The 27,908-nt window shown below is 42.1% G+C and overlaps 1 protein-coding gene across 22 annotated transcripts in view; it reads right to left on the reverse strand.

Annotated features, from left to right (window-relative positions):
- Positions 1–27,908, reverse strand: part of FBXO21 (F-box protein 21) — a 59,049-nt gene that overhangs the window by 19,328 nt on the left and 11,813 nt on the right. For 8 of the 22 annotated variants that reach the window (XR_009181834.2, XR_009181836.2, XR_011646506.1 and 5 more), the window contains exons 5-11: positions 25,732–25,878; positions 25,290–25,426; positions 23,435–23,571; positions 18,883–19,062; positions 17,987–18,119; positions 11,292–11,482; positions 9,036–9,193 (exon numbers count right to left, since the gene is read on the reverse strand). Coding sequence is in view for 9 of the 22 variants with exons in the window: in XM_004475068.5 (XP_004475125.1) it covers positions 9,036–9,193; positions 11,292–11,482; positions 17,987–18,119; positions 18,883–19,062; positions 23,435–23,571; positions 25,290–25,426; positions 25,732–25,878 (1,083 nt within the window). In the remaining 13 variants the exon portion in view is untranslated. Of the gene's footprint in view, positions 1–7,217; positions 8,597–9,035; positions 9,194–11,147; positions 11,504–17,986; positions 18,120–18,882; positions 19,063–23,434; positions 23,572–25,289; positions 25,427–25,731; positions 25,879–27,908 lie in introns of those variants that run through there. The other 14 variants (XR_011646505.1, XR_009181831.2, XR_009181830.2 and 11 more) reach the window with 8 other exon arrangements.

Consider the following 27,908-nt stretch of genomic DNA (forward strand, 5'->3'; position numbering starts at 1 on the left):
AGTACACAGAATAAATGTGAGGCATCTTTCAGAAGCATCCTCCTTAACTGCTATTTGTCTCTGGGGAGAGGGGAAGAGTTGTTTAATTCAACCTGTAATATTTTACCATGAAACGGAAGGATTTAAGGAAATTGTCTTTATAATAAGGTTGTTTAAGGTCTGTTCTTCAGAATGTAGCTAGGGATATATCAGTATCCAAGTCTGAGAAGCAACACCGCTAAGGAAATCTCGTATACCTCATGTGCAAAGATGAACCCATTTATTATGTCAGCAAAATGTACAGTCTAAACGTCTGACTGTAGTTCACTGCATAAATAAATGATGGCATAATGACCCAGAAAAATACTAGGCAGTCATGAAAATGAGCAATCCATGTGCATGATCCTAAGGGAGAAATGGGGGTGAAAACATATACTACTTAGAAAACTCCTGGACAGCCATGTATTAGGGACCAGTATATGGTTGAGCTACACGTTGGTGATGTGCCAGCTCCTGTGCAAACCTCAAAGGCACCATCTCCCAGGATGCTCCCCTATTGGTCTGAGTGTACCTCTCTATCTAGTCACTCCACAGGGTAGTTCCCTCCTGTCCCAAGGTGCTCAGGCAGCAGAGTGCAGGTGAAGGGCCTGCCCAAGGTCAGAGGGCTAGGAACAGGTGAAGCCAGGATTCCAAATCAGACAGTCCAATTCCAGAGTCAAAGGTAACCAGATAAAAGAGGAAACTGTGAGAGCAGCAAGGGCAACACACCACTGTGGGGTGCATCTGGAGACCAAGGAGGGGGGTTATGGTGCTAAACTCAGAGTACAGGTGCCATTTGGGACTCCAGCTGATGCTACTCTGCAAAAATAACAGTCCATGGTCTCAAGTTTTTAAGAATGAAACCAGGAGTCTGCTAACAGGGGTAGCCAGTGACCTGAAGTGTCTAAGGTATGTTTCCCTTTGGCAGGCTCATAGTAATATGACCATGGCCTAGAACCCTAAACCAAGTCAGTTGCCAAGGGCACCAAGTTAGGGTTATTTTCTTGCAGGGATGCACAGAAATATTAGAGAGAGGATAAAGAATCTGGGACACGATCAAAACATAAAAGCTCCTTTGTTCTAAAAGGACCACTGTCACCAGGGATGCCATTAAACACCCTACAATGCGCACAACAACTTTTACAACAAAGAATTATCTGGTCCAATATGTCAGTACTGCTCTAAAGTAACTCAATAATATATACAGTCCAGCACTGTCTTTTTCTTTTCTCTTTCTGTTTCTAAGCTTAGTGTTAGTTATTCAGCTTCTGAGTGGCAGAATAAGGGAAGAGAGGCAAACTTAGATTATTCTCCACAGCTCTCTCTTTTTAAATTAATTAATTAATTTATTTATTTAATTCCCCTCCCCTCCCCCGGTTGTCTGTTTTCTGTGTCTTTTTGCTGCGTCTTGTTTCTTTGTCCGCTTCTGTTGTCGTCAGCGGCACAGGAAGTGTGGGCGGCGCCATTCCTGGGCAGGCTGCACTTTCTTTCGCGCTGGGCGGCTCTCCTTACGGGTGCACTCCTTGCACGTGGGGCTCCCCTACGCGGGGGGCACCCCTGGGTGGCGCGGCATTGCTTGCGCGCATCAGCACTGCGCATGGGCCAGCTCCACACGGGTCAAGGAGGCCCGGGGTTTGAACCGCGGACCTCCCATGTGGTAGACGGACGCCCTAACCACTGGGCCAAAGTCCGTTTCCCACCACAGCTCTCTTAAGGAGCTTGCCACACAGAATTCTGAACCTGCGGCCAGCAAAAGAAGTATGACAAAGACAATCGGGGAAATCATGGAAGAGGTAAGTGATGGTCTAAAAGGGGGCTCATGGTCCCTGCCAATGAAGAACATGGAATGGATTCAGTGCCTTAACCTGCTTGGGCCACTAGTCTGTTGAGAATGCAAAAGAGGACAGAATTTAATAATAAAAAAATGTTTTAAAAGAGAACAATAGTAATATAATGGGTTGGCAACTGTGTATTATGGAGGAAAAATAAATACTAATCAACCAAATAAAAAAGCTTTAAAAAAATTTTACTTTTAAAAGTAACAACAGGGAAGCAGATTTGGCCCAACAGATAGGGCGTCCGCCTACCACATGGGAGGTCCAAGGTTCAAACCCCGGGCCTCCTTGACCCGTGTGCAGCTGGCCCATGCACAGTGCTGATGCGCGCAAGGAGTGCCGTGCCACGCAGGGATGTCCCTATGTAGGGGAGCCCCACGTGCAAGGACTGCGCCCCCCATAAGGAGAGCTGTCCAGTGCGAAAAAAGTACATCCTGCCCAAGAATGGCGCCGCACACATGGAGAGCTGACACAGCAAGATGACACACCAAAAAGATACTGATTTCCGCTGCCGCTGACAAGGATACAAGCGGACAGAGAACACACAGCGAATGGACACAGAGAACAGACAACTTGGGTAGGGGAGGGGAAGAGGAGAGAAATAAATTAAAAAAAAAAAAAAAGAGGAACAACAAATCTAAGTAATAAATAAAAAACTTAATTGAATAAAACATTAAACCAGGACTACTTAAAATTTAAGTCCTGGAATATATTGAGAAGTCCTTCCCGATTCCCTGAAAATTTCAGGGAAATGTGTCTGTACATATTTATCTTAAAATAAAATTTCAGCTACACAAAGAACACCTGGATACATTCCTTATAAAACTATAGAAATACTATGCAAGTCTTCTGCCTAGTCCCTTGGGCTCCAGAGGAAACCCCTACTGGTCTGAGTTTACCTTTTCATCTAGTACTTCTACAAAAGTACACATAGGTATCTAAAAAAAACCTATATCTACTTAAAGAAAACTTAGTATTGTTTTATGTATATTTATGCAAAACACTGTTAGAATTTGTCTTCAAATTTTTTCTTTTAAAAATTGCAGCTTAGTACGCCATGGTTTGTATATCCCACAATTTACCAGGCACTTCCTTATTAATGACAATTCTTTTGCTATCATAACATGGGGACAACCAGCCTCCTTGAACACAGACATGAATGAGCCTCTAGAGGAGGGATCGAAGGGTGCAAGTGCCTTTAGGTCCTAGGAAAATGAGCACTTGAATTTTTACAACTTAAAGAGAGCGCCAAAGTTCCTCTGCAGTGACTGCACCAATTTACACTCAATCCCCAGTGTTTGGATGCCAGAGATTCCTCACCTGGCTCACCACACACTCGGCAGCATGTGTGCACGGCCACCAACTGCTCAGAGGTACGTATGTGGGGGACATGAGTGTGTGGGTGGAAGGGTTATTCTGAACACAGATGACCTAATATGGAAAAGGGGAGTAACATTTGGTGATGGTGTACCAGGTACCAAGTATTCTAAGGGGGCAATCCTTATGTACAAAACACATTGAAGAATTAGATTTTCACCTCAGAGTTGAGTTCCTGATCTTTCAATATGTGCAGCTAATTCAATTCAGAACTTCTGTAATACACATTTTCTATAATATTTAAGAAGTACATATGGAAACGGACTTTGGCCCAGTGGTTAGGGCGTCCGTCTACCACATGGGAGGTCCGCGGTTCAAGCCCCGGGCCTCCTTGACCCGTGTGGAGCTGGCCCATGCGCAGTGCTGATGCGCGCAAGGAGTGCCGTGCCCCACAGGGGTGTCCCCCGCGTAGGGGAGCCCCACGCTCAAAGAGTGCACCCGGAAGGAGAGCCGCCCAGCGCGAAGGAGGGAGCAGCCTGCCGAGGAATGGCGCCGCCCACACTTCCCGTGCCGCTGACGACAACAGTAGCAGACAAAGAAACAAGACAACAAGATGCAGCAAAAAGACACAGAAAACAGACAACCGGGGGAGGGGACGGGAATTAAATAAATAAAAATAAATCTTTAAAAAAAAAAAAAAAAAGAAGTACATATGGAAGTTGGGCCAGGAGTTGCTGCACTCCTATCTAAGGGCCAATGATACAGCATGTCCCCTAGTGGGAACAAAATTATAAAGACATTAAGATACTGTATAAATATCCTTCCTATTAGGATTTGGTTGAAATCTAGCAAATGGGGGTGGGATGGTGAAGCAGGGATTCTCTTTGTGCAGATTCAATTTGTTTGAAGATGTCATACATGTATGAGGTTTGTAATTCTCTCTCCAACTCTCTCTAGAGAGCTAAGAATTAGAATTGTTCTACCGAGGATCACTGGAATCAAAGGCTGAAAATTTTGCTTAAGAAAACATTTAAAAACAAAATAATTTTTAATGCAATAACCCAGAAATGTTGAAAAACATTTAAATAAGTGTTTAAAAAATTTAGACTCTCCCAGTTTCCCACTGCTCAAATATTGGCTAATTTGTCTTAAAATTATCCCAAACCATTATAACACACTGGAAAATGAAAACCTAAGACTCTATGGTAAGGGAGCAAAGGGGGAAGAGAAAGGAAGGTCTTGCTTACAGAAGTAGAAAGAAAGCATTAGAAAATCACCATTTTGCAATTCTCATAATAATTTAGGAAAAGACATTCAATGGGTGCTAAAACAAACTGTAAGGTTAAAGGTTATGGGGAACAGGGAAGCAGACTTGGCCCAATGGATAGGGTGTCTGCCTACCACGTGGGAGGTCCGCGGTTCAAACCCCGGGCCTCCTTGACCCGTGTGGAGCTGGCCCATGCGCAGTGCTGATGCGTGCGAGGTAAGTACCATGCCACGCAGGGGTGTCCCCCGCGTAGGGGAGCCCCACGCGCAAGGAGTGCGCCCTGTAAGGAGAGCCGCCCAGCGCGAAAAGAAGTGCAGCCTGCCCAAGAATGGCACCACACACACGGACAGCTGACACAGCAAGATGATGCAACAAAAAAGGAAACACAGATTCCCGGTGCCACTGATAAGGATAGAAGTGGTCGCAGAATAACACACAGCAAATGGACACAGAAGAGCAGACAACTGTGGGGGGAGGGGAAGGGGAGAGAAATAAATAAAAAATAAATCTTTAAAAAAAAAAAAAAAAAGGTTATGGGGAACAGGATATACATTCACAGGATGCCAAAGTAAGACCCCACAGATATCTTGTTAATTGCCAAGGGACAACTAGTGAATCTCTCTCTTAGCCAAATGATCAAACTTAGCATCACTAATAGTGGGACAATCAAGCTTCATAGGTTTTTGGATAAAATGCAACATGAAGCACAGAGCATTTGATATGAAGTATTTTTGCCAAAAATATTTACCCCGACTGTAATCAAGAAGAACTTCCATTTGACAGACAAAACACAAATAGGGAAATGAGGCAAATCCAGAATGTTAAGACAATCTATAATACAACCAGCCTGGACTCTCTAAACATCAAAGTCATATGAAAGAGAAAAATATGAGGAACTGTTATTACTTGAATAAGATAGAGTGAACAGACATAATAGTCAAAAGCAGTGCATGAAATCTGGTTAGATTCTAATTAAAAACAAAAAAACCAACAACAAACCAGAAAAGATATTCTTGTGACAAATGACTAAATATTAGACATTGTGAAATTATTATTCTTTTAGTTTGATGATGTATCTGTGGTTATGCAGAGAAATGTCCATATTCTTAGAAGATGTACGATTATTTAGATTGTGATACTGGCAATGTTCTCTCAAATGATTCAGCAAAAATTAAAAATCCCTACAGATGAAACAAATAATTCAGTAAAAGTTAACTGCTGGGAAGCAGCTGTGGCTCAATCAATTGGGCTCCTGTCTACTATATGGGAGGTCCTGGGTTCGCGTCCTGGGGCCTCCTTGTGAAGGCAGGCTGACCTGCACGCCATGGAGAGGTGCCAGCCTGCAAGTGCCGCAGAGTGCTGCCTGGCCTACAAGCGCCACAGTGAGCCGACTCAGCAAGGTGATGCAAAAAAAAGGGAGACAAGCAAACACACAGAAGAACGCGCAGCGAAAGGACACAGAGAGCAGACAGCAAGCAAAAAGCCACAAAGGGGGGGGGGAATTAAAAAAAAAAGTTAACTGCTGAATCTAGTGGGGGGGTGTATGGAGTTTTAGATGTTTCATGTTTCAAAATGCCCTAATACAAAATCGTAAGAAAAATCAGTCTCTCAATTATATGCTAGTCCCACTCATCTCACTGGCTTCTACTTCTGTTTACAAGGCTGGCTCTTAGGTAGGGACCCCTCCATCCTGCAGAACCTGAGAACCTACTAGGGATGATGTGGTCACTGCCTCCTCGAGCTTAGGGATGAAAGGATGACGGTGGTCAGACCACTGGACAGGAAATGGTGAAGGCGGGTTTGCTGTGATTCACGAAAATGCATCCTTGGGGAGGGCAGAGCTGGGACAGTGACCTAACCTGGGCAGGGGAGAAGGCAAGGGATGAGAAAGGCTTTCAGAAGGAAGTGGCTTTAAAGGAGACAGGCAGTTACCTGAGTGCAGACGGGAAGGCCAGAGAATGATGGTCTCAAAGGACAAAAAAGCTTGATCTGGCTGGAGTGCAACTGAGTTGGAGTAGGAGATGAGGTTGTAAGAGAGGCTCAAGATAGCTTTTGGGCCTCATGGGCCAAGTAAAGGAATCTGGACTGCCTTAAGGCCAACAAGAAACTATTGAGGGGTTAGTTTCAGCAGTGAGGAACCTGGTGTGATGTGCCTGTTTGGAAGCTGCTTGAGCTGAGGGTCAGGAAAATGTGCTGGTGGGAAGCTAGCCTGGAGGCAGGTACCAGTTAGGAGGACGGTGCAATAATCTGGGCAAGAAATACCTGTGGCAAGGAGAAGGGCAGGGCAACAGGAAGTGCAATAAGGGGATGGAAATACGGGAGGCATTCAGGCGACAGGATTGGTGTGACTTGTTGGGGGAGGGAAAGGGAACAGAAGTCAGGTAGGAGGTCCATTCCATGTGAAGGGAGGAAGGGGCAGGTCGTTGAGGGCAGCAGACCACGAGTTTGGGGTTTAGACCATGTAGGGAGACATGTGAAGACCCCTGAGAGCTGTTCAAGTGCAGATGCTGAGAGAGAGAGGCCGGAGGAGAGCTCTGGATGGGAATCTGGCTTTGCGAGTCGCCTGCACTTGGATGGTTAATGAAACCACAAGTGTGGAGAAGGCGTCCAGCAGAGGTCTGAGGAGTGAGAAGAGCCCTGAGGAGCGCCCTGTGTCAGCGGGGCCTGCCAAGGAGCCCTCCTCACCTCTGCATTCCCCCAGCCGCCATACCACAGACCCTTAGGAAACACCAACCAAGTGCTGACAGAACCATTAGCAGAAAAAGGCAGAAAACTATCACTGAGAATTAACTGCTTTTTAATTATAAGAATTTTCTAAAGATTCAAAAAACTTAAAAGATTCAAAAAGGAAATCTGCTAACATTATCCACAATTATTTTGTTTAATCCCAATTCTAGATGATGACAACCAGATAATAAATCTTTTACAAAGTCATCACCACGTGCAGTTACAGATATAAACAATATATCCATGCTCATTTAATTTGGTTACATGAATTCCTGAATTTTTCAACATGGACAGGACAAATTCAGAACGTCTAAAACCAACATACTCATTTTACCCACTCTAAAATGCATATTTACAAATCAATATAAATGTCTCTAGATGCTCAAATCTCAAATACTGGAAGTCTTAATACTACCTGTCTAAGTGGGCAACAAATGCACATGGTGAGGCCACAGACACTGGCCCCAGGGTGTTGATGAAAAGAAAACTGCCCTTCACTCAAGATATGCCAAGGATGCGTATTATAAAAATTGTACCAAGCGATGGGAGGGGTGGTGCAATGAGTCCACGGAAACATTCAATAATTTCCACATCATTTACTGATTTCTAATTGTTTGTATCACGTTTTAGACAGAGCGGAGCCTTCAAGCCTTCAACTGATGCAGGAATCCCTGTTGACCCCGCCGCGGTCCCCCGCAGTGAAGGACAGTAAGCCCTGGCAGTCTCAACAGAGAACTGCGCTCATGTTCACTGAGGATGTGGGTGGTCCCCTCGCAGCTTCTGATGAATGAGCAATAATAACATGAAAACTTCTAGTTTTTTTTCACACTTCTGAGATTCTCAGGCATTTAATAATTCTATTATTAAGACATGAAAATAACATATCAGAATATAATATTTAGTTAGGTCAAACCTGATATTCCAGGTCAGAGAAGTGAGATGGTAGGATGATGGTTAAGGAGAAGTCTTTCTGACTAGCTACCTGGTTAAGTTAAAATTTAAATGACCTCTCTGTGCTTTAGGTCATTATCTGTAAAATGAGGATGGTGATGTGATGGTGATAATTACAGTTCTCAGAGAGATAGAATGCTGTCTGTCAATAGTATGTACGTGTTAGTACTTACATGCATTTTATTAATAAAATTAACATTGTGAGTGCCATGACATGTGGGCATTCAATAAATTCACCCTGTTAAATGGAGGTCAAATTCAACAGGAACGAAGAAAAGGGAGACTCAGACTTAATGTGTTTCTGTCTCCATAAACTGCCTCCTTAGGTTCGGTCTGCCCATCTCAGGAGTACCATGGGTGGGCACCTTGCCAGTGCTGGCAGTGGCCCCCCTTACCAAACACGTGTTGGCTCTCCTTCTGGATGCTCCTGGAGCCGGTGCTGTAGATTGCAGTTCCCAAAAATGGCCACGCGAGGGCGTCTCTGGACAGGGGGTGAGAAACCAGAGCTAGGAACCACAGCCTCAGATGGGGCCAGAAGGTGCTGGGGATCTCCCCCAGTGTCCACCTGGAGACCTTTAGTCCAGACAGGCATTGTAGGAAGAGCAGAGACTGGCCCTCTTTGTCTGAGGGAAGCCAAGGGCAGTGGCTGGGAGGCAGGAAACAGCAATGGAATAAGGTCCTGGCTGACATGGTGGTGGTAGGGAGGGAACTTGGGAGAGCAATTATTTAACCCCTGTTATGTCATACCAGTGTATACACAGGCATGCTAGCTGAGTATCAGCTCTGATGAGATTAGCCATGGACAAATGCCTAAGTTTTAAATAAATGCATGACACGCACCCACAGTATCAGTGTGCCCAGGCTTGTGTTTAAAATATGCCCAGCTGTCACTAAGGGCATATACAGAACTAGCTACTTACCTTGGGCTGCATATCTACAAGAACCATCCTCCACCAGAACATTGTAGAAGGGCTGATGGTGGCCATGGGGCAGGCTGTGGACGTTCATGTTTCGAATCCATTCATGTCCCATCATGCAGGTGGGATCCCAACCATAGATGACACAGTTATAGCCATATCTAAGTAACACAATAGCAATGACAAATCAATCCCCTGGAACCTTGTCAAGGAAGCTATGAAACAGCTTGGCTCCTCTTAAATGCATGTTCTTACAAATTTACCTGCTTTTACTCCATGTTGGGTCAGTTTTCAGGACACCTTCCTCCCACCTCTCTTTAAACCCCTCTTATCAACATAGCACTTCATTTGGAAAAGAATAAACTTTTCAACAAACAGCACTGGGACAAGTGGTTGTCCAAATCGAAAATGGTATTAGGACCCTGACCTGGCAATACACAAAATCAGTTCTTAGTACAACAAAGACCTAGATGTAAAACGTAAAACTTTGCAAATATGAAATATCTTCAATGACTCGAGATAGAGAAAGATTGTTTAAACAAGGTACTAAAAATACAATCCATAAAGGAAAGTGATCAATTTGACATAATTAAAATCAAGATACTGAAGGATTCTGATTCAGACTATTACAAACAAATGAGGAAATGAAGCAAATGCGGAAAGAACTCTGACTAGATATTTGATAATGCTAAAGAATTATTTTAAAAACGTGGTAACAAGATGGTAAATGTATTTAGAACAAAAGAAAACAAAACACCAAGAGCCCTGGGAGCTGATGGGGCTCAGTGGCTGAGTGCCAGCTTTCCACATCTGAGGTCCTAGATTTAATCCCTGGCACTGGTCCCACACAAAAAACCAAACAAAAAACAAACAAACAAAAAAGAGCCCTTACCTTTTACAGGAACATAATAAAATTGCTACAGATGAAATGACATTGGGAGGAGGGCATGGAAATGGAGACGAAACAAAATTGACTCTGTTTTAACTTCTCAATCAGGGAACACCATCTGATTCATTATTTCATTATACTCGTCTCTCTATTCTTAAAGATGTGTGGAAATTTCCATAAGTTTTTTTTTTAATTTACTGGGGCTGGGGAAAGACCTGAGGCCTCGTGTGTGGGAAGCCAGAGTTGAACCACTGAACCACACTGACTTCCCTGAATTGCTCTTTTTCGTTCGTTTTGGTTGCTGTTTGTTTTTGTTTTAAAGATTTATTTATCCCCGCCCCCCACCTTGCTGTTTGCACTCACTGTCAGCTCTCTGCAGCGGTGCGGGGTAGCTTGCCTTCACCAGGAGGCCCTGAGAATTGAACCTGGGGTCTCCCATAATGTAGATGGGAGCCCAATCGTTTGAGTCACATCCACTTCCCTTTTTTCCCCCCTCCAGGAGGCACTGAGAGCCAAACTGGGGCCTTCCGTGTGGAAGGCGGGCACTTAACTGCTGGAGTCACATCTGCTCCCCACAATAGTGCTGTTGTTTTTTAACGGAGAGAACACAATAAAAGAGTAAAGAACACCAGCCAAAAACTAGGAAAAGATATTTGCAACTTTTACTGACACAGAGTAGTATCCAGAATAAAGACTGACTACAAACCAACAGGAAAAGACTATTAATGCAATAGAAAAAGACAAAACTACTTGAAGTGCTTAAGAAAAGAGGATACTTGAATGACCAGTAACTGTGAAAACAACCTCAGCCTCCTTAGTAATCAAAGAAATGCTAATTAAAACGCAAAAAAAAAAAGAAAAAAGAAAAAAGATATCATTTGCTTTAAAAAAGCAAGTTTTTAAAGGCCTGACAATAACAAATGTGGGCAAGAAGATTCTCACATTTTCCTAGCACACTGGTGGGATGTAAGTTAGTACAATCACTTGGGAAAGCTTAATTTTGCCTAGTAGAGTGATCATGCACATACCCTGTGACCCAGCAAATCCTTATCCACAACTCAGATTCAAAAGGATGGAGGTGAAAAGGAGAAGAGGAAGAATAAAGGAGAAAAAAAAAACCCTCTGCTTAGAGCTGCTTCCATCTTCCTGCACAGAGAGGAGTCAAACATCTAAGGGTGACTAAAACATCAGACCTCCCTCAGTTAGGAAAGTGCGTTTTTCTTTTTTCTTTTTTTTTTTTTAAGGAAACATTCAGTTCACCTTTCTGTCCTTCCTGTAGTGGACAATCAGGAGTCCGATTCCTCCTTTGAGCACGTCAGCGGCTAGCTCTTGGGTGCTGTTGCCATGGTACGTGCAGTGATGGCACTCACCTCTTATGCTTCATAATGAGCCCAATGGAGTAGCAAACATCTCTGTGCTTCTCGTCGGAACGCAGCTTCACTTCCACACCCACCTCCTCCTTTTTGCGCTCAATGTGCTCTAAGGTGTGCTGCACCAGATAGCCCACCGCCCCGTGCTGCCCGGGGTCGAGGGTCTGGATGTGCTGGAGGATGTCAAGCACCTTCAAGACAAGACAGAAAGACTAGGGGATAATATTTTCAGCTATGCCTTTTCTTTTTCACAGCTGGGGAATTAAGCCTACATAACCTGACAAAGGGTGGCAAGGGGCAGCTGTGATCTGGTGGCCCAACAGGTCCCCTGTGGCCATTCCTCAATGGACTCTCAAGAGCCAGGGCCACACACTGGGGTTATGTCTAATGCTGGAAAGTGGCCCGGTACCGCCAAATTCAACCAGTGGAAATGGAAGGAATTACTTAGGAAAACATGGTATCCTGGAATAAGCACTGGGTAAGGAGGCAAGGGTCTGCCATCTCCCAGCGCATCTGAATTAGGTGAACTCCATTATGAAGTTCTAACATTCTTGGTCAGTGTTGGAACTCAGGGAATCCAACTTTTTTTATACACAGATAGGAAACAATTTTAACTTTCCACTCATGAATTGGGAGGAAAAACAAATGTTAAATTGCTTCAATCCAGATCAATGGGATGTTTTCTGACACAACTGCTTTCAGTACTGAATAAGAAGGAGAGGGTCACAGAGAGGGCACTGAAGCAATGCAAATTAGTGGAGTTTATGATGCTATATTTGAAGAGTGAAGCCAAGTGTATCAGGGTTCTGAAATCCTGCCCTTCATTTCAACAATCTTAACTCATAATAGAATTCAGTTTTCAAGTGAGCAGTGGAAGAAACTGGGTCTATGAGGAACTTCAACCACCAGCTGGGAATAGCACAACTCTCTGACTCCATTGTTACATTCTTTCTATTTGTACATGCTGCCTCTACAGAAAAATAAAGACTCAAACTTATAAAACAAACCACACAATGACTTAGCACTGTGATGTTTACAGAATTTAGCAGAGGAGGTCTCTGACATGCTTCCCCTTTGAAAACATGAGCTCTTCCTATTAAACATAAGTGATTTTAATATTTCACCCTAAGAAATAGCATGCTTAGTGGTTAAAACAACCAGGATTATGGTCCCAGGTCTGTCAATCTAGCTGTTGGTTTCCTGGCTTATTAAGTGACAATTAGTAACTGCCCTACCTATCTTCTGAAACACTTGGAGCCTGTTTAAAGTGTTGTATATGCTAGTTTAATGCACAATATGATATTGTTATCCCAAAATCCAATCCTGTCTTCCTAAATGAGATTTGCAAAATCTTAATATTTACTGGACACTTTTTCTCCACTGGTCACTGTGGTAAACACATCACATTTTTAATTTCACTTAATCACCTTTAAATCAGAGGAATCTGGTTTAGTGAAGTTAAGTAATTGCAGGGTTATGAAGACACGGAAGGAGGATTTGGGCCTAGGCTTGACTCTAAGTTCTAGGTTTTAACCATGACATCATACCAGAGCAAGAGGAGTGTTATTTTAAACTAACTTTTTATTATGAAAAATTCTGAACATATAAAAATGGACAGAATGGTATGACTCCAAGTACCCCAAGCCCAGCTTCCACAAGTATCAAGTGACAGCCAAAGCCCATCTACCTCCTGCCTCCAGTAGTAAACTTTTAATTTGGGGGAGATGAACCTCACTCATCCTTCAATGCTAAAAGCATTTCATTTGACCAGTAAGCTTCTGTTTACTGGGTCTGCATAAGGGCTTTCCTTGTGTTGCCTATGCAGGTTCAACTAGTTGCTTCTTACTACATCTCTGCTACCTTCTACAAACACAGCTTCCCCTCCTGTCCCAGCCAGCTCCCTTCATTCCCCATAATCAGATTAGTAAATCAGACATAACTTGGAATCTTCAAACACAAAGGATGTCTTGAACTCGAGTGTCAAGGAGATGATAAGGGTCAGGGATGACTACCCTCCTACCTCTGTGGATATGTGGTTGACAGGGTGAAGGGAAAGGGCAGAACCAGAGATACTGCCAGGTGGGGCCCAGTACGTTCCCGAAGGACATGCTGACCGCTGCGCACCATGCTATCTGTGGGGTCATCAAGATGCCTCCAACTCAATGGTCTAGGCCTGGAGTCCCAAGTGCCCGCAACTTTTGTGGTAGAGATCTTGGAACAGAGGCCTATCACCCATGAGGCACTGCCCTGCACAGCTCCTTTTCCTCTAACCCAGTTGGCTAAATTTTTCTGTGATGAGCTAGAGTAAAAATTTTAGGCTTTGTGGCCCAAAAAGTCTCAGTCTCTGACAGTTGTACCCCCCAAAACAGCCACAGATAATATACAAACAGATAGGCATGGCTGTGTCTCAGTAAAGCTTTCACAGAAACAGGAGACTTTTGGCCCGTGGGCCAGAGTTTGCCAACTCCTGCCCTCACCTTGGAACTCCAGCTCCCTGAGGCTATGTCTAAAGTTCTGGGTTCCATTCTCTTGATACCTACTTATGTGAGGGCTCTTCCACTATCCGATGCTGATGCTTGGAGTCAATGCCAAATGTTTTAAACCATCTGCACTTGGGCGACTCCAGGTCAACATGTCTTAAACTGTACAATATTTCCTCATTTCCTCCCCTTGAGGTAGTTCTATTCTCTAAACACCCATTTTCAAACTGGTACAAGTTCCCTTGTTGGAAAACTTGGATATCCTCTTCAACCTTCTCTTATATTCATCCCCAATGATGTTCTGTTAGTTCCTTTTTTATTTTTAAGGAAGTACTGGGGATTGAACCCAGGACCTTGTACGTGGGAAGCAGGCACCCAAATTGCTGACCTATACCCACTTCTCTTAGCTCTTAATAATTCATTCTAAAACCGTATCTATTTTTGAGCACCTACTGTGTGCCAGGAATTGTGTGGAAAGCATGGAGAACAGAACATGTATCTAGTGGAGAAGGATGGTCAAATAAGCAGCCATAGCACACTTACAATGAGCTTTGTGACAGGTAAGAGCAGGGACGACAAGATAACCTACTGCCAAATGCAGAGGGGCCAAGGAAGGGGTTTCGGAGGAGACAGGAGTGTGAGCTGACCACTTCACAGGAGGGGGCCAAGCAAGAGGAGCTAAGGGGAAAGGCAAGGTGTTTCCGGCAGAGATGCAGCTTGTGCAAAGGCCTGAAGCCAGACACTGTGGGCAACTGGAGGGCGGGGGAGAAGGCATGGCTGGAGTTGCACAGGGTAGGAAAGGGCTAATGAAGGGCAGGCAGGCAGAGCCAGGTCACCCAGAGTCCAGGGTACCACAGTGAAGACTATGTGCCGGACTCTCAGGGCAAGGGGACAGTTAATGAGGGGGATTTTTTTTTCTTTTTAGAGATTTATTTCTCCACCGTCCCACTGAGAGGGTTTTAAGTGTGAAGAGACATGATTCAATTGACATTTTATTTTGATTCCTCTGGCTACAGTGTATAAAATGGGTTCAAAGTCTAGGAGCAGAGGAAAGGAGAAAAAACAGGAATGTGATGCAATAATTTAGGGCAGAGGCGTGCCTTTTTCGATGCACTTTCACAAGCCTGGGAAACACTCATGCTTAGACGTGCAGTGGGCATTTGGATACATGGATCTGGAGCCCAGGGTCTGGGCAGAAGATCACAGGCCTGGGAGCCACCAGCACAGAGACTGTGACCGAAGCACGAGAACAGATGAAACCACCCTGGGAAAGGTGCAGAGTAAAAAGAAGTCTAGAAATGACCTCAAATATACAGCCTTAAGGGACAGACAGCAGACAAGGAACTAGCAGAAGCCTGAGAACCAGAGCCTGAAAGTCAGGGAAAGAAGAGGACTGGAGGAGGGAGTGGCCCACAGTGGAAAGAAAAGAAAGTGTCTACTGGAGTACCAAGGAGAATGGTTTTAGCAAAAGGGGGTCACAGGAGTCCTTGGCAAGGACACCTCCAGTGGAGGAGGGGTGGGAGTCAGATCGCAGTGTTCTGAGAAGCAAGTGGGAGGCCAAGCAGCACAGTCGCCAGGCAGGGACAGCATGTAAGAATTCTAGCTCTGCAAGGGGGAGAAAGAGAAGGTGGTAGCCAAAGATGAATGTGGGGAGGGGGTGTCATGGGAGTGGTTTTTTTCCATACTTGAGTATGTTTAATGCTGACTGTAGAACAGCAGAAAGGAAGTTAAAGACAGGAGAGGGAAGAAATGACGGAAAACTTAAGTCCTTAGAAAAGGGGGAGGGGGTGGATTTAGGACCCAGAGCAGAGGGGGACTAGCCTGGAAAAACAGGACAGGTACCTTTTCTCACAGAAATAGGAGGAGGAAAGGATTATTAGAGATCCAGTTAAGTACACAGGCTTGGCAGCAGGAAGCAGAAAGTTTCTGCCCACTGGCTTCTTCAGAACGGCCTGGCTTCGGCCCTGCGCACAAGGTGAAGAGGGTGGGAGGGCTCTGGTGCCACACTGCCTGGTGAACTTCTGGAACCATCACATGAGCGTGGGACTGTGGCAAGTTACTTAACTTCCTGGTACCTCAGTTTCATTATTTGTAAAATGGTGATAAAAACAGTATCTATCCCATAGGGTTGTTGAGAAAACTGAGATGTTTGCTAAGTGTTCGTGACTTCTTACAATTTGACCATCCCACACATCCTTCACAGCCAGGAAAATCCTGGGTTAATGCAATACTGACCAAGTAGGCTTGCATTTCTTTGCTCTTTCTTATTTAACTCAATTCAGATTATAAAGCAATTTCCAGCTTGAGAATGTGCACTCCTTTTACCTAATGTAATAAGATCAAACAGATCTTTGATGCTTTCAAAGCCCCCCACAAACTGATCTCTGATCTCATACACATACACTCTTTACATATCAGTGTATATATATATGTATGTATGTATACACAACACACACACCAAATAAACGAACAATTTGTTAGCCTGACCTCCTCTGCAGAACCTGAGCTGTTTTCTGGGCTTCCCCACAGAAGTAACCTACTTTTCTGCCCTCTGAAATTGTTCCCCATTCTTCAAGGTCAAACCCTTCCTCCTGAGAGAAGCTCTTTTTCAGTTACTTCAGCACCCCCTGAACTCTTCCTCATTGGGAGTCCCACGGTCCTGCAATTTTCCTCAGCTCTTCCAGGGGCACCATTTCTCTGACTACTGTATACATTTATTGAGGGGAGGGAGTTGCTGATGCCACCTTCCTTTCCTGATCTCTGAATGTGGGGTGCATAGAGGTGCTCTACCATAGCAGCAAATGAACAGATGTCACAAGAAAAACTGTCCTGCATGTACCCAGTTTGGGACTTGTTTTAGTGATACCTGCTTGGTAGAAAGGCAAACCCCATCATTTCTCCAGAGAACATTCTCGTGCCTCCTCAGCAGGTAGTGCTAAGCCACAGGACAGAAGTCTTGAGTGGAAGGCAGACACTTCCCCCCATAGGTGATGTTAATCTCACCACTTCTAAGGTTGACATACAATTAAAGTACAGAATTTACTTATAAAGAATCTTGTTTTAAAAGGATCTCTGCATTTTACAAATTATGAAAGTCCTTAAGAAATCTAAAGCAAAAAGTTGACAGAAATTAGTGATGTAAAATCTTGTTATCAAAAATAGATACAGTGAAAAAAATAAAAGTAAACAAATCCTGGACAACAGAGCTCCAGGAAGCAAGTGGTAACTCTGAGAGGGAGTCTAGTTTTCCAGTAACTCTTCTACCAAATTACGCAATGTCCTGGGAGGACATCTGCTATCTGGGTTACATATGACATCTTTTCTTAAGACAGGAGTCTAGGGATTTTCCCATCGATGCTTCCTCTTTTAGAACTAGCTTAGATCTTTGAAGTTGTGAATTAATGAGACACAATTTAAATCTAAGCAGTGTAGAGTAATTTAGAACATTTACTTTCTCAAGAAAGATTTTTACCACTCTCTAATAACAAGTGTAGATTTGTTCTAAACAAAGGAAATGGATTATTAACATACTCCCAGAGGAAAGCAAGGGCATGATGGAAATGTGCAGTTGGCTACTGCACTGTATTACACAACTGAACCTACACACTGGACTCATCCATAGCTTGCCGGAGACCATTTCTGATGCCAAATATTGTGGTCTGTAGAAAGTGCTTGTTGCGGGCCAAACAGGGCCATTATAAAACTGAGAATATCAGTACCAAAATTCAATGTTTCCAAGACATAATCAGTCTTTAGTGCAATGGTTGGACCTGAAGACATGTAAAGTTCACGTTTTCCTTATGTCTACTGACCATGTGTATATGGTCAATTTAGGTGTTAACAGCATGGCTGGATGCTGAACATTTAAAGTTCTGCTTGCCCTTGCCCAGCAAGGGGGATCTGGGGAAAAAGAATGTTTTGGGCACCAGCAAGTGGGTGGCAGTGGCAGGGGCAAAGGGAATGGCTTTCTGGTTCTGGGTGTTCAAAGGGCTGAACACAAAGAGAATGGGCAATTCCTGACAATATAGCCAATTTTCATTCAAATTAATGAAGACAGAAAAAATTTACTTGATGGGTCAAGATTGGGAGACTTCAATAAATTTGTGTTTATTCCCCATGTTAATACAAGGACTTGTAAGAGCCATCTTAAAGTTGTCAGCAGTATAGGATTTCCTTCTCTAAGGCAAGTGCAAATTATCAAAGTAAAATAATTACCTTTTCTGGCCAGATTCCCAAGTGGAAGTAAAGCCTGGCTTGAAGGAGGAGCAGCTGTACCTGGTCCGGGTACATTGCCAAATACAAATCCAACGAGTCTCTCAGGAGCTGGTATGACTGATCAATGCCTTCCCTAGCAGGGGAAAAATCATTTCTGTCTTATCTTGTTTGCTTTTTGGCTAAAGAACCAATATTTCAAAGCCCGACTTATAAAAATAATCACCACAATACCAAAAGTTTTCTGATTCTGATATTTCCCTAAGACTCCATTCAGCAAATAGTTAAAATTTGCCTAATAAAAAAATATGCAACAAATATAAATCTTGTATCACTTTGCTGATAGGCACTAAATTAAAATCATAAGCATCTTCATCAAGCAGTCACCTGTACTCAATTAAAAATGGATGCTGACGGCAGAAAACTATTACTACAGTGTACACATCTTTCTATTTCCCTTTAAGACAAAGTTCCTTGGAATTGCATGCCATATAGTTTCATATTTGCATTGTTTATTTTCTTATTTAAGTGATAGAAAGGTATGATTTAAAATTCAATACCCTAGGACATGATAATATCCTGCCTCTTAAAAACAATCTTTGCTGGCCTAAGATATTCTTGTTACTAAAGAATACTTTCAGTATTTCCAAAGAAGAGAACTTGCCCAAGTCTACTGAAAAGATCTCAAAGACAAGACACTCAGTACATTACAACTTGTACAGCATGCCACCACAAATAGTTATTTTACGTGCTAGGTAGACAGCGGGGTCCACCCAACTGTGCTAGATAGCATCTACTGATTTGCTATATTATATGTAAGCCCACTAAATAAAAATTCTTTGTAAGACAAGCCAAGCCTCTAAAGACACATACTCTGCAGAAGTATTAGAAAACCTTACCGCTTTCCCAGGCTTAACAAGTTTCCCACCATTCGCTGTAACACCTTCTTTACATTGACCACCCCATATAACGCTGCAGTCACATGTTGGCCAATCAAGTATTCACATTCCTTTACGGTCAGCTGTTTGCCTTTCCCAAAAGCATCTATGTAGATGTAGTCAAAGATGTCCAGGGTCGCCCTATCCCAAAAGCATATTTAGTTAGCTAAATCTCAGATTAAGCTACTGAATCCCCCTAATAATATAGCTCAAATCAGAGGCTGAATGTTAAAATAGTAACACTTTTATTTAAAACATCAAGGCCTTGCCTGAAGTTTAAAACCTGACCCTTTACATGAGCTGTGTTGTAAAGACTGCAGTACACTGATGCAGAAACAGCACTGATCTACGCCTATCTAATGTAGCTTTGTAGGGAGATTAACCTGAAAACTCACTGCCAGAAATATATATCAAAAGCTCAGCTGATATGGAAGGATATGGAATGTCTGACGCAGTTAGCATCTAAGGAATCCTCAGATCAGCAGTAGTTATTATCTGCAGAACTGCTGAAAGTTATGGCACTTTGCACCAGCAAAATTCCACACACAGCTCTGCAGACTGCTCATGGGTACCAGTCAAAAGCCCAGCTTGAGAAGAAAATACCCACGATGACATTATTGGGACAACTGAAAAAATCAGAATATAGACAGAACGCTTTATATCAATGTTTTTAAAATTTAATTTAATTTTTTATTTATGCACCCATCCCTCCCCCCCACCCCCTGCCTGTGCTCGCTATCTGCTCTGTGTCCATTTGCTGCACGTTCTTCTGTGTCTGCTTGTTGTCTCTTATCTTCTCATTGGGAGGCACCGGGAACTGATCCTAGGACCTCCAATGTGGGAGAGAGGCACACAATCGCTTAAGCTACCTTAGCTCCCTGGTCTGCTGTGTCTCTCACTGTCTCTCCTCTGTGTCTCCCTTTTGTTGGGTCACCTTGCTGTACCAGCTCTCCATTGCGCAGGCCAGCTTGCCTTCACAAGGAAGCCCCAGGAATCATACCCGGGGCCTCCCACATGGTTGATGGGAACCCAATCACTTGAGCCACATCTATTTCCCAACATCAATGCTAAACTTCTTGAACTTAGTAACTGCACTTAATGAGGTTACATAAACGAATATCCTTCTTCTTGGGAAATATACCTGGAAGTATTAAGTGCTCAAAAAGCATGATGTATGCAACCTACGCTGATGTGTAGAAAACAGAATGATACAGCAAATGTGTCAAAATATTAAAGCTGGTAAATCTAGGGATATATTGGAGTTCTCTGAACTGTTTTTGTATTATTTATACAGTTTTCTGGTAAGTTAGAAATTATTTCAAAATAAGAAGTTAAAAAAAAAAAAAAAAAGGGAACAAGCAAGAAACAAAAAGAATCCTGCTGGATGGACCCCACTGTGCCTCCTGCAGAACTGCTTCTGGTGAACTGCGTTCCAGATCTTGTGGCTGGTCCCCAGGGTGTGGAGGGCTAAGGACTGGTCGCATAAACTAGGTTCTCAGGCATTACCAGGGACGCTCTCTATGAGGACTAGTGGAGGGACTGAGTTGGGTCTTTGTTTCAGAGATAGTTGTGTTTCTCTTGAGCAACTGTTTCATTTAGATCTTATGCCCACTCTAAATCACGTAACGGATTTTCTATTTGGCTGCTAAGAAGACCTGTCAGATATGCATCCTTGATTCTATCTTTTGCAAATGTCTAAGACTTATTTGAACAGTTCTAGAAGAAAGGAATTCTTTTCAATTATTTTTATGAGGCTAGGAGAACCTCCTAAGGATTCTAAAGGCCAAGATCACTTACCAACAGAAATATAAAAACCCTGAATAAAATCGGAGCAAATTAAATGCAATAATGCATTAAAAAATCCATGATTAAATTAGATATACCCCAAGAATGAAAGGATAGAAGGAGAGTTAACAGTAAAATATCTACTTCAACACATATACATTAAAAGACAAAAAGCATATGATCACTTTAATAAATATGGAAAAGAATTAAAAAAAAAAAAGCTAAGACCTAACTAATAGTAAAACTCAGAGCAAACTAGGAATTTAGAAGGCAGCTTTCACGGCCCTGATGAAAAGTTTTGCCCCCAAACATCAAGTCTGACAGTAAAATATGAAAAGCATTTCAAGTCCTAAGGCACAAGTGTACATGTAAGACACAGAAACAAGGGTGCCTGCTATCATTTCTATTCAACTCTGTACATGAGGACCTAGCCAGCAGATTAATGTAAGAAAAAGAAACAAAACTATATAAAGGTCAGAGAAAAAGAAGAAACAAAACTGTCATTATTCATGGACAATATAACTATTTACAATGAAAAACCAAGAGTTGAATTATTAACAGTTATAATTTACTTAGCAAAGGTGCTGGATATCAGACCTGTATCTAAATATCAACCATATCCCTGTACACCATTAATACTTAGTAAATGCAATTTTTAAGAAGTACCGGATTCAGTCTAAAAAGATGTCAAAGAGCTTTATGAAGAAAATGGCAAAACCTTTTTAAGGACAATAAAGAAGACCTAAGTGGAGAGAGATCATGTACATAGACAGAAAGACTCAGTACAGAAATAATGGCAATTATCCCCAAATTAATCTATAAATCCAATCCAAAGTAATCTCTGATTCCAGTTCATGTACAAACAGAGTTTTCAAGGAACTTGATAAACTGATCATAAATCTATATGGAAGAGTAAAGAACCAAGAATAGCCAAGGAATTCTGAACAACTCAGTGGGGCCTCATTTTAATATATATCACAACTGACAACACAATTTCGGTTGCAGGGACAGACAAAACAGAACAAAGGCAGAAGCAGAAAGGAGACCACAAAGCCAAGAGGATAAGGAGAACCCACAGTAGGGGCTTGGGTGCTGGTTAATGTGCTATGTACCACTCCAAAATTGTCCTGCCTTTGCCCCGAGTTTTGAAGTCTGTAAAGGACCCCAGGGTTTGCTGTTACCAGATGCCTAGGGTGCTAACAAATTATTTCATTGTGTGGTTACAATGTAAATATACTATAAAGCGAACAAAGAAGAAAAAATGATATTGTTATCAGACATAAACATAGAGTATGTTACGGTACTAAATAAGACAGATGGTGTTTTAAAAGCTTTATATTATACAAAAATCCTTGGTGGATTATTACAAAGGCAATAAAGAAAATTTTAGAGATACCTGGAAAAACTGTTTGGGTAACTTAGGGAGGAGGAATGGGCTAAAAATCATATTCCCATTTAAAATAATAAGAAAATGGGTGGTCACTAATTCCCCCAAACAAAATCATTCAATACACTTTGAGGAACAGATTATATTTGGAAATCAAAGACAGCCTGAACGTATTATTTAAGGAAACATACATAATTAATAAACTATAAAAATTACATGGAAATAGATACTTTCAAACTGGTAGTTACTTTTGGAAAGAAGGGGTGAGAGGCAGAGAAAGAAATGAGGGAGAATACACAAGAGGATTTGCTAATAGATAATGATTTATTTCTTTAAGTAGGAGGAAAGCATATAGAAAGACATGACTGTATGTAGGTACAGTGCATAAAGTACTAGGCTATCTCATGTAATCTGCCAAACCATTTTATGGAAAACCTATTAACCCCATTTTACAGATGAAGAGACAGAGGCAAATTCCCCAAAGGTACTGGAGAGGCTTGAACCCACTCTGGCTTCAAAGCTCAGAATACTATACTGCCCACCCCTTCCCCAAAGGGTATCACAGTGAATCATGAAGAAGTAGTTCTGAAGAATAGGATGTAACATTTTTCTTTTCCTTCTGTGCCTCTAAATGGTAGGTTCAATGAGCAGATAATTCTAACTATTTGATGAAATACTTCCCACAGAAAAAGCTAGACGCCAAATGAAAAGGATCTTTCTGTCCAGTAGGATACCAGGTTTAAGAGAGAATAAAAAAATTCATTAACCTGTTCTATGAAGTGCCTCAATCACCAACCTTGCCTAAAAGGAAAGTGACTGATGATGGAAAATGGAATACCTGGCTTTGCACACAAATGAAGAACATAGCTAACCCGTATCTGTGTCTGTTCTCTCCCTTTCTCTATTGCATGGGGGCAGGGGAAGAGAGAGTAGAGTTTATGAAAGTAAAAGTTAGAGTTTCTTTAGGAACTCTTCATATGGTCCACTTTGGAACAAAGGGACCTTGAGACTCATCTAAAACTTTGAAATCCTAGTCCTATTTTTAAAACTTTCTATTTTGAGATAATTATAGGTCTGCATGTGGTTGTAAGAAATAACACGAAAAGACCATCCACTTTCCCCAAATGGTAATATCTTGCAAAACTACAGTTCAATAATCACAATCGGGACATTGACACTGATAAAATCAACACACAGAACAGTTTCATCACCATCCTAGTCCTATTTTTACCTCAATTTGGTTACATATAATTTAATTTTGAAAAAAAAAACAACAGGCGCCCTCTCAGCACAGTAAGAATGCAACCTCAGGACCTATCAGTGTGTTAATGGATTGCTTACCCCTCTGCACCTTGGCACCACCTTAACAAGAAGTGACTTGGGAAGTTGACAGGTTCCAGAGGGACTCCCAGTTGCCGGGCTATTGTCAAATAGAGCAAAGACATGCTGATCGGGATTCCTGTTCTACGGATCAAAACCTAAAGGAGAAAAAAATGATTTAGGGTCTCATTCTTTCAATCAACATTTTTATCAGGAATCTATTATGCATTAGGCATAATGCCAATTTTAGAGCCTTAAGGGTATGAATATTTTATTTTTTTAGATCAAGAGCCAGCAAACTACATCCCACAGGTCAAATCCAGGCCATGGGCATCTGTTTTGGTATAAATTGTATAAGATGAGTTTTACACTTTTCAGTATTTGGGAAAAAAATAAAAATAAAAATATTTTGTGATACACAAAAATTACATGAAATTCAAGTTTCAGTGGCCATATATAAAATCATACTGGAACACAACCATATTCATTTGTTTTTGTATTGTCTGTGGCTTCTTTCATACCATAATGGCAGGGAAGCGGATTTGGCTCAACTAATAGAGCATCCGCCTACCACATGGGAGGTCCAGAGTTCAAACCCAGGGCCTCCTGACCCGTGTGGTGAGCTGGCCCACACGCAGTGCTGATGCGTGCAAGGAGTGCCCTGCCACGCGGGGGTGTTCCCTGTGTAGGGGAGCCCCATGCGCAAGGAGTGCACCCTGTAAGGAGAGCCACCCCATGCAAAAAAAGAGCAGCCTGCCCAGGAGTGGCGCTGCACACGTGGAGAGCTGATGCAGCAAGATGATGCAATAGAGACAGATTCCCAGTGCTGCTGATAAGAATGCAAGCGGAAACATAAGAACACACGGTGAATCGACAGAGAGAAGAGACAATGGGAGGGGGGTGAGAAGGGGAGAGAAATAAACAAAAAATAAATCTTAAAAAAAAAAAAAGAAAGAAGAGAATAAAACACAATATTAAAAAAAATACCATAATGGCAGAATTAAGGACAGAGACCAAATGGCCCACCAAGCCAAAACAGTGTACTGTTTTTACAGAAAAAGTCTGCCAACCCCTGCTTTAGATTCTGTAAGAATTTAAGGAAAAGCATTCAAAATAGGGCAAAATAAAATAAAAGTAGCAGATAGAGCAAAAAAAAAAATAGATAGAGCATCCGCCTACCACATGGGAGGTCCACGGTACAAACCCAGGGCCTCCTGACCCATGGGGTGAACTGGCCCATGTGCATTGCTGATGCATGCAAGGAGTGCCATGTCACACAGGGATGTTCCCTGCGTAGGGGTGCCCCATGTGCAAGGAGTGTGCCCCGCAAGAAGAGCCGCCCCTCAAGAAAAAAAGGCACAGCCCACCCAGGAGTGGTGCTGCACATAGGGAATGCTGACACAGCAAGATGGCACAACAAAAAAAAGCAACAGTTTCCCGGGCATGACAAGAATGCAAGTGGACACAGAGAGCAGACAATTGGGGGGGGGAGGGGCGGAAGGATAAATAAATCTTTTAAAAAAAAATTTATATATATATATATCACAGAAACACCCATTTATTCAACAACCAGTGGGTTTAGGACTATTTGCTTTAGCACTGAAAGAGTTAAAAGCCTTACACCAAAGAATGTGAGTCTGTGTGTGTCAGTAATAGAAAATACAACCTGACTCGTAACTGTTTGTATTTGTGCACCTTACTATGGTTTAGGGGCTAGGCTATTTTAACTGGGTGAAATTTTACCTTTTGCTTCAAACTTTTAGAAAGATTTCAAAGAGTAATATATGCACTACTGCAAATAAATACTCTCTCACCATTATATTTCAGGTGATGTCTGCCCCCTCCCTCCTCTGCAATTCAGGATATACACATTTACCTGGTGCATATATAAGTTGAGGGCATTATAATAGTCCATCCGATTCCCTTTGAACTTGAGTTGATCATAAAGGACATAGTTCATGGCATCTAACACCTGGCTCTGGAGTTCTATTTCCATGATCATGGAGGATTCACCTGAAACACAGAGACCTACTCTGAGGACACAAGCACAAATAAGGTCGTGACCAGTGCCCCCAACAACCCCTAGTGTGCAGACACTGACAATTTCCTAACATCATTCTTCAGGTATTGCCAATCCAGGGAGGAGAGAATATGTATTTATAGTCTCTCATATTATCTAGATAAGGCAAGCATGCGGTTGTGTTATTAATCACATTTTTTGTGACATAATGGGAGCGGCACTACAGAGTTTCTTAAATTAGCCAACTCCTCTGGATTTTCTTTTGCAAATACAGCTGGAACCATCAGCAATTCCACACCTGCCTTGAAGGCCAAACTGGGATGTCGACTGTTTATGCCTCGCAGGGTTTTGCAAACAAGTTCTACGATACTGTCAATCTGGGCCTGTATGTCTTTGAGGCTGATGTCGGAGAGAGGATTGCAGTACTGGTCAATATATACAGCACCTGAAAAGGAACACACAATAATGGAACACATTCTTGGTTCTTGCTCTCATTTGTCATTTTATCCCACAAATCCTGGACTATGGCTCTTCGCACCATCTTACCAGACAAACTTCGTATTTTGGATGCCAGGTCTTGCTGCTTAATACACTGAGAAGGAGTAGTAACATTTTTCACAACATATACATATATGTGTGTGTGTGTTTGTGTGTGTATATATATACTAAACCTCTCTTAGAGGTCATGGACTAAAAAAAAAAAACGAAACAAACAAGAAACTGTGCAGCATATTTCTATATTCAGTTATAAAGAGGAATGAATGCTATAGAGGCAATCTTTTCAAGCTACGTCTCTCTCCCTCTCTTATAGTTCAAAATCCAACATCTCCAAAAACATCATGCTTTAACAGCTTATTAAAAAAAAAAAAGTTGAAACTTCTTAATAATAGACATGTCATTTCAACAGATTACACATTTCAAGGGTGAAACAGTAAATCAACTTTGGAGATAATCCTGTTTTCAATTTAGTAAATAGTTACACTCAGCAAAGCTGCAGCTAAAAGATTGTACAAAGCAAACTGGAGACATTTTCTCTTGAAAATCCCTACTCTTCACTGCCTTATGTAATTGTTAACCTGAGATGGAAGGGCACACTTGATCATGTGGTCGTAGCACATTTTCACCTGGAAGTCTTACAGTCATCTGAAATTTAAGAGGTCTTAAATCAGCTCAGGATCTTAACTCCCATTCCAACACCCTAATTACTAAAAGCAGTTGAATAAGGATAAAGAGTTCCAGTCCCAGTTACAGTTTTACCACTAGCCAGGGATTGACTCCTAGGAAATTCACAACACTCCTGGGCCTGATTTACTCTTCTGTAGGTGGAGGAAATGTGTTGAACTTCTTCAAAGTCTGTTTCATCCTAATGCTATGATGCCTGGACTCCGTCTATGGCACCAGCATTATCCTAGGCAGTCAGTCACCAAGGATCAAAACCATGGAGCCCATTTTCATTTAAAAGACTACCCATTTAAAAGAACAGCCTACAACACTGATTTGGATGGGTTATTTTGAAATTACAATTTAGAAAATGAAAAAAAAAATGTACTTGTTTTTGCAAATAAACTATAGAAAATAAAGCTTATCAAAATATCCTCAAATATAGAATAAAAACAAGATAAGATGATCCTCAACCCTAGTATGCATATGAGAAGATTCCAGAGTGGTGAGGATATTTTAATAAACTGAAGCAGGTTTTTCATTTCCTTTTGAATGATATTAAACTTTCACATAATCAACAAGAATCTGTACCAGGTCTGTGCAGGAAATAGTGATGATAACAAAAGGTCCCTGTGCATAAGAAACTTAGTGACTGGTTGAAGAAGCAATGGGCATGTATGGAACAGAAATGATGTCTCCATACTTTTTTTTTTTTTTTTAAGATAAACAGCTTGTTTATTAAAATTATGGTGAAAAAACAGGGGTCTCTAGGGCTAATGCAGGTAGGATCTGAGGGGCAAGGCCTGCGTTTGGGGTTCCAGTTTACTTTTCAATGTTAAATTTTATGATATGGACAGTAAGTCTTATAATAGTTCTGAGGTAAGTAATATCTGCAAGTTTTGTAGTAGTCAGTAAAAGCTTAATGGAAGAAGAAAAACCTAAACCAAACTCTGAAGGGTAGGTAGGATTTTCAGGAAGGAATTTTAAGGATGAAGGAAACCATGATTGAGGATGTGAAGCCAGGTGTTTACAGGGCTTCAGGGAGGATGGTGGCCTGGCTGAGGCACAAAAGAACATTTCAGAGAGTAATGGGGAAAAGTTTGGAGTTAGGAATCAGGACCACATCACAGAGGTGAGGGAAAAGCAGACAGAGATTTGATTAAAAAGTGGAGTCTGAGACTGGACTGGCACTATGCTGACTGACTTGAGGGCAGGAAGACATGATGTCCAGGAAAGCAAGTATACTTAGCTTTTGCTGGGAGTAGTGCTGATAACCTGGACAAGAATAGAAATAGAATGGAGACATGACTATGA

This window comes from Dasypus novemcinctus, chromosome 19 (genome assembly GCF_030445035.2).
Source record: "Dasypus novemcinctus isolate mDasNov1 chromosome 19, mDasNov1.1.hap2, whole genome shotgun sequence".
NCBI lineage: Eukaryota > Metazoa > Chordata > Mammalia > Cingulata > Dasypodidae > Dasypus > Dasypus novemcinctus.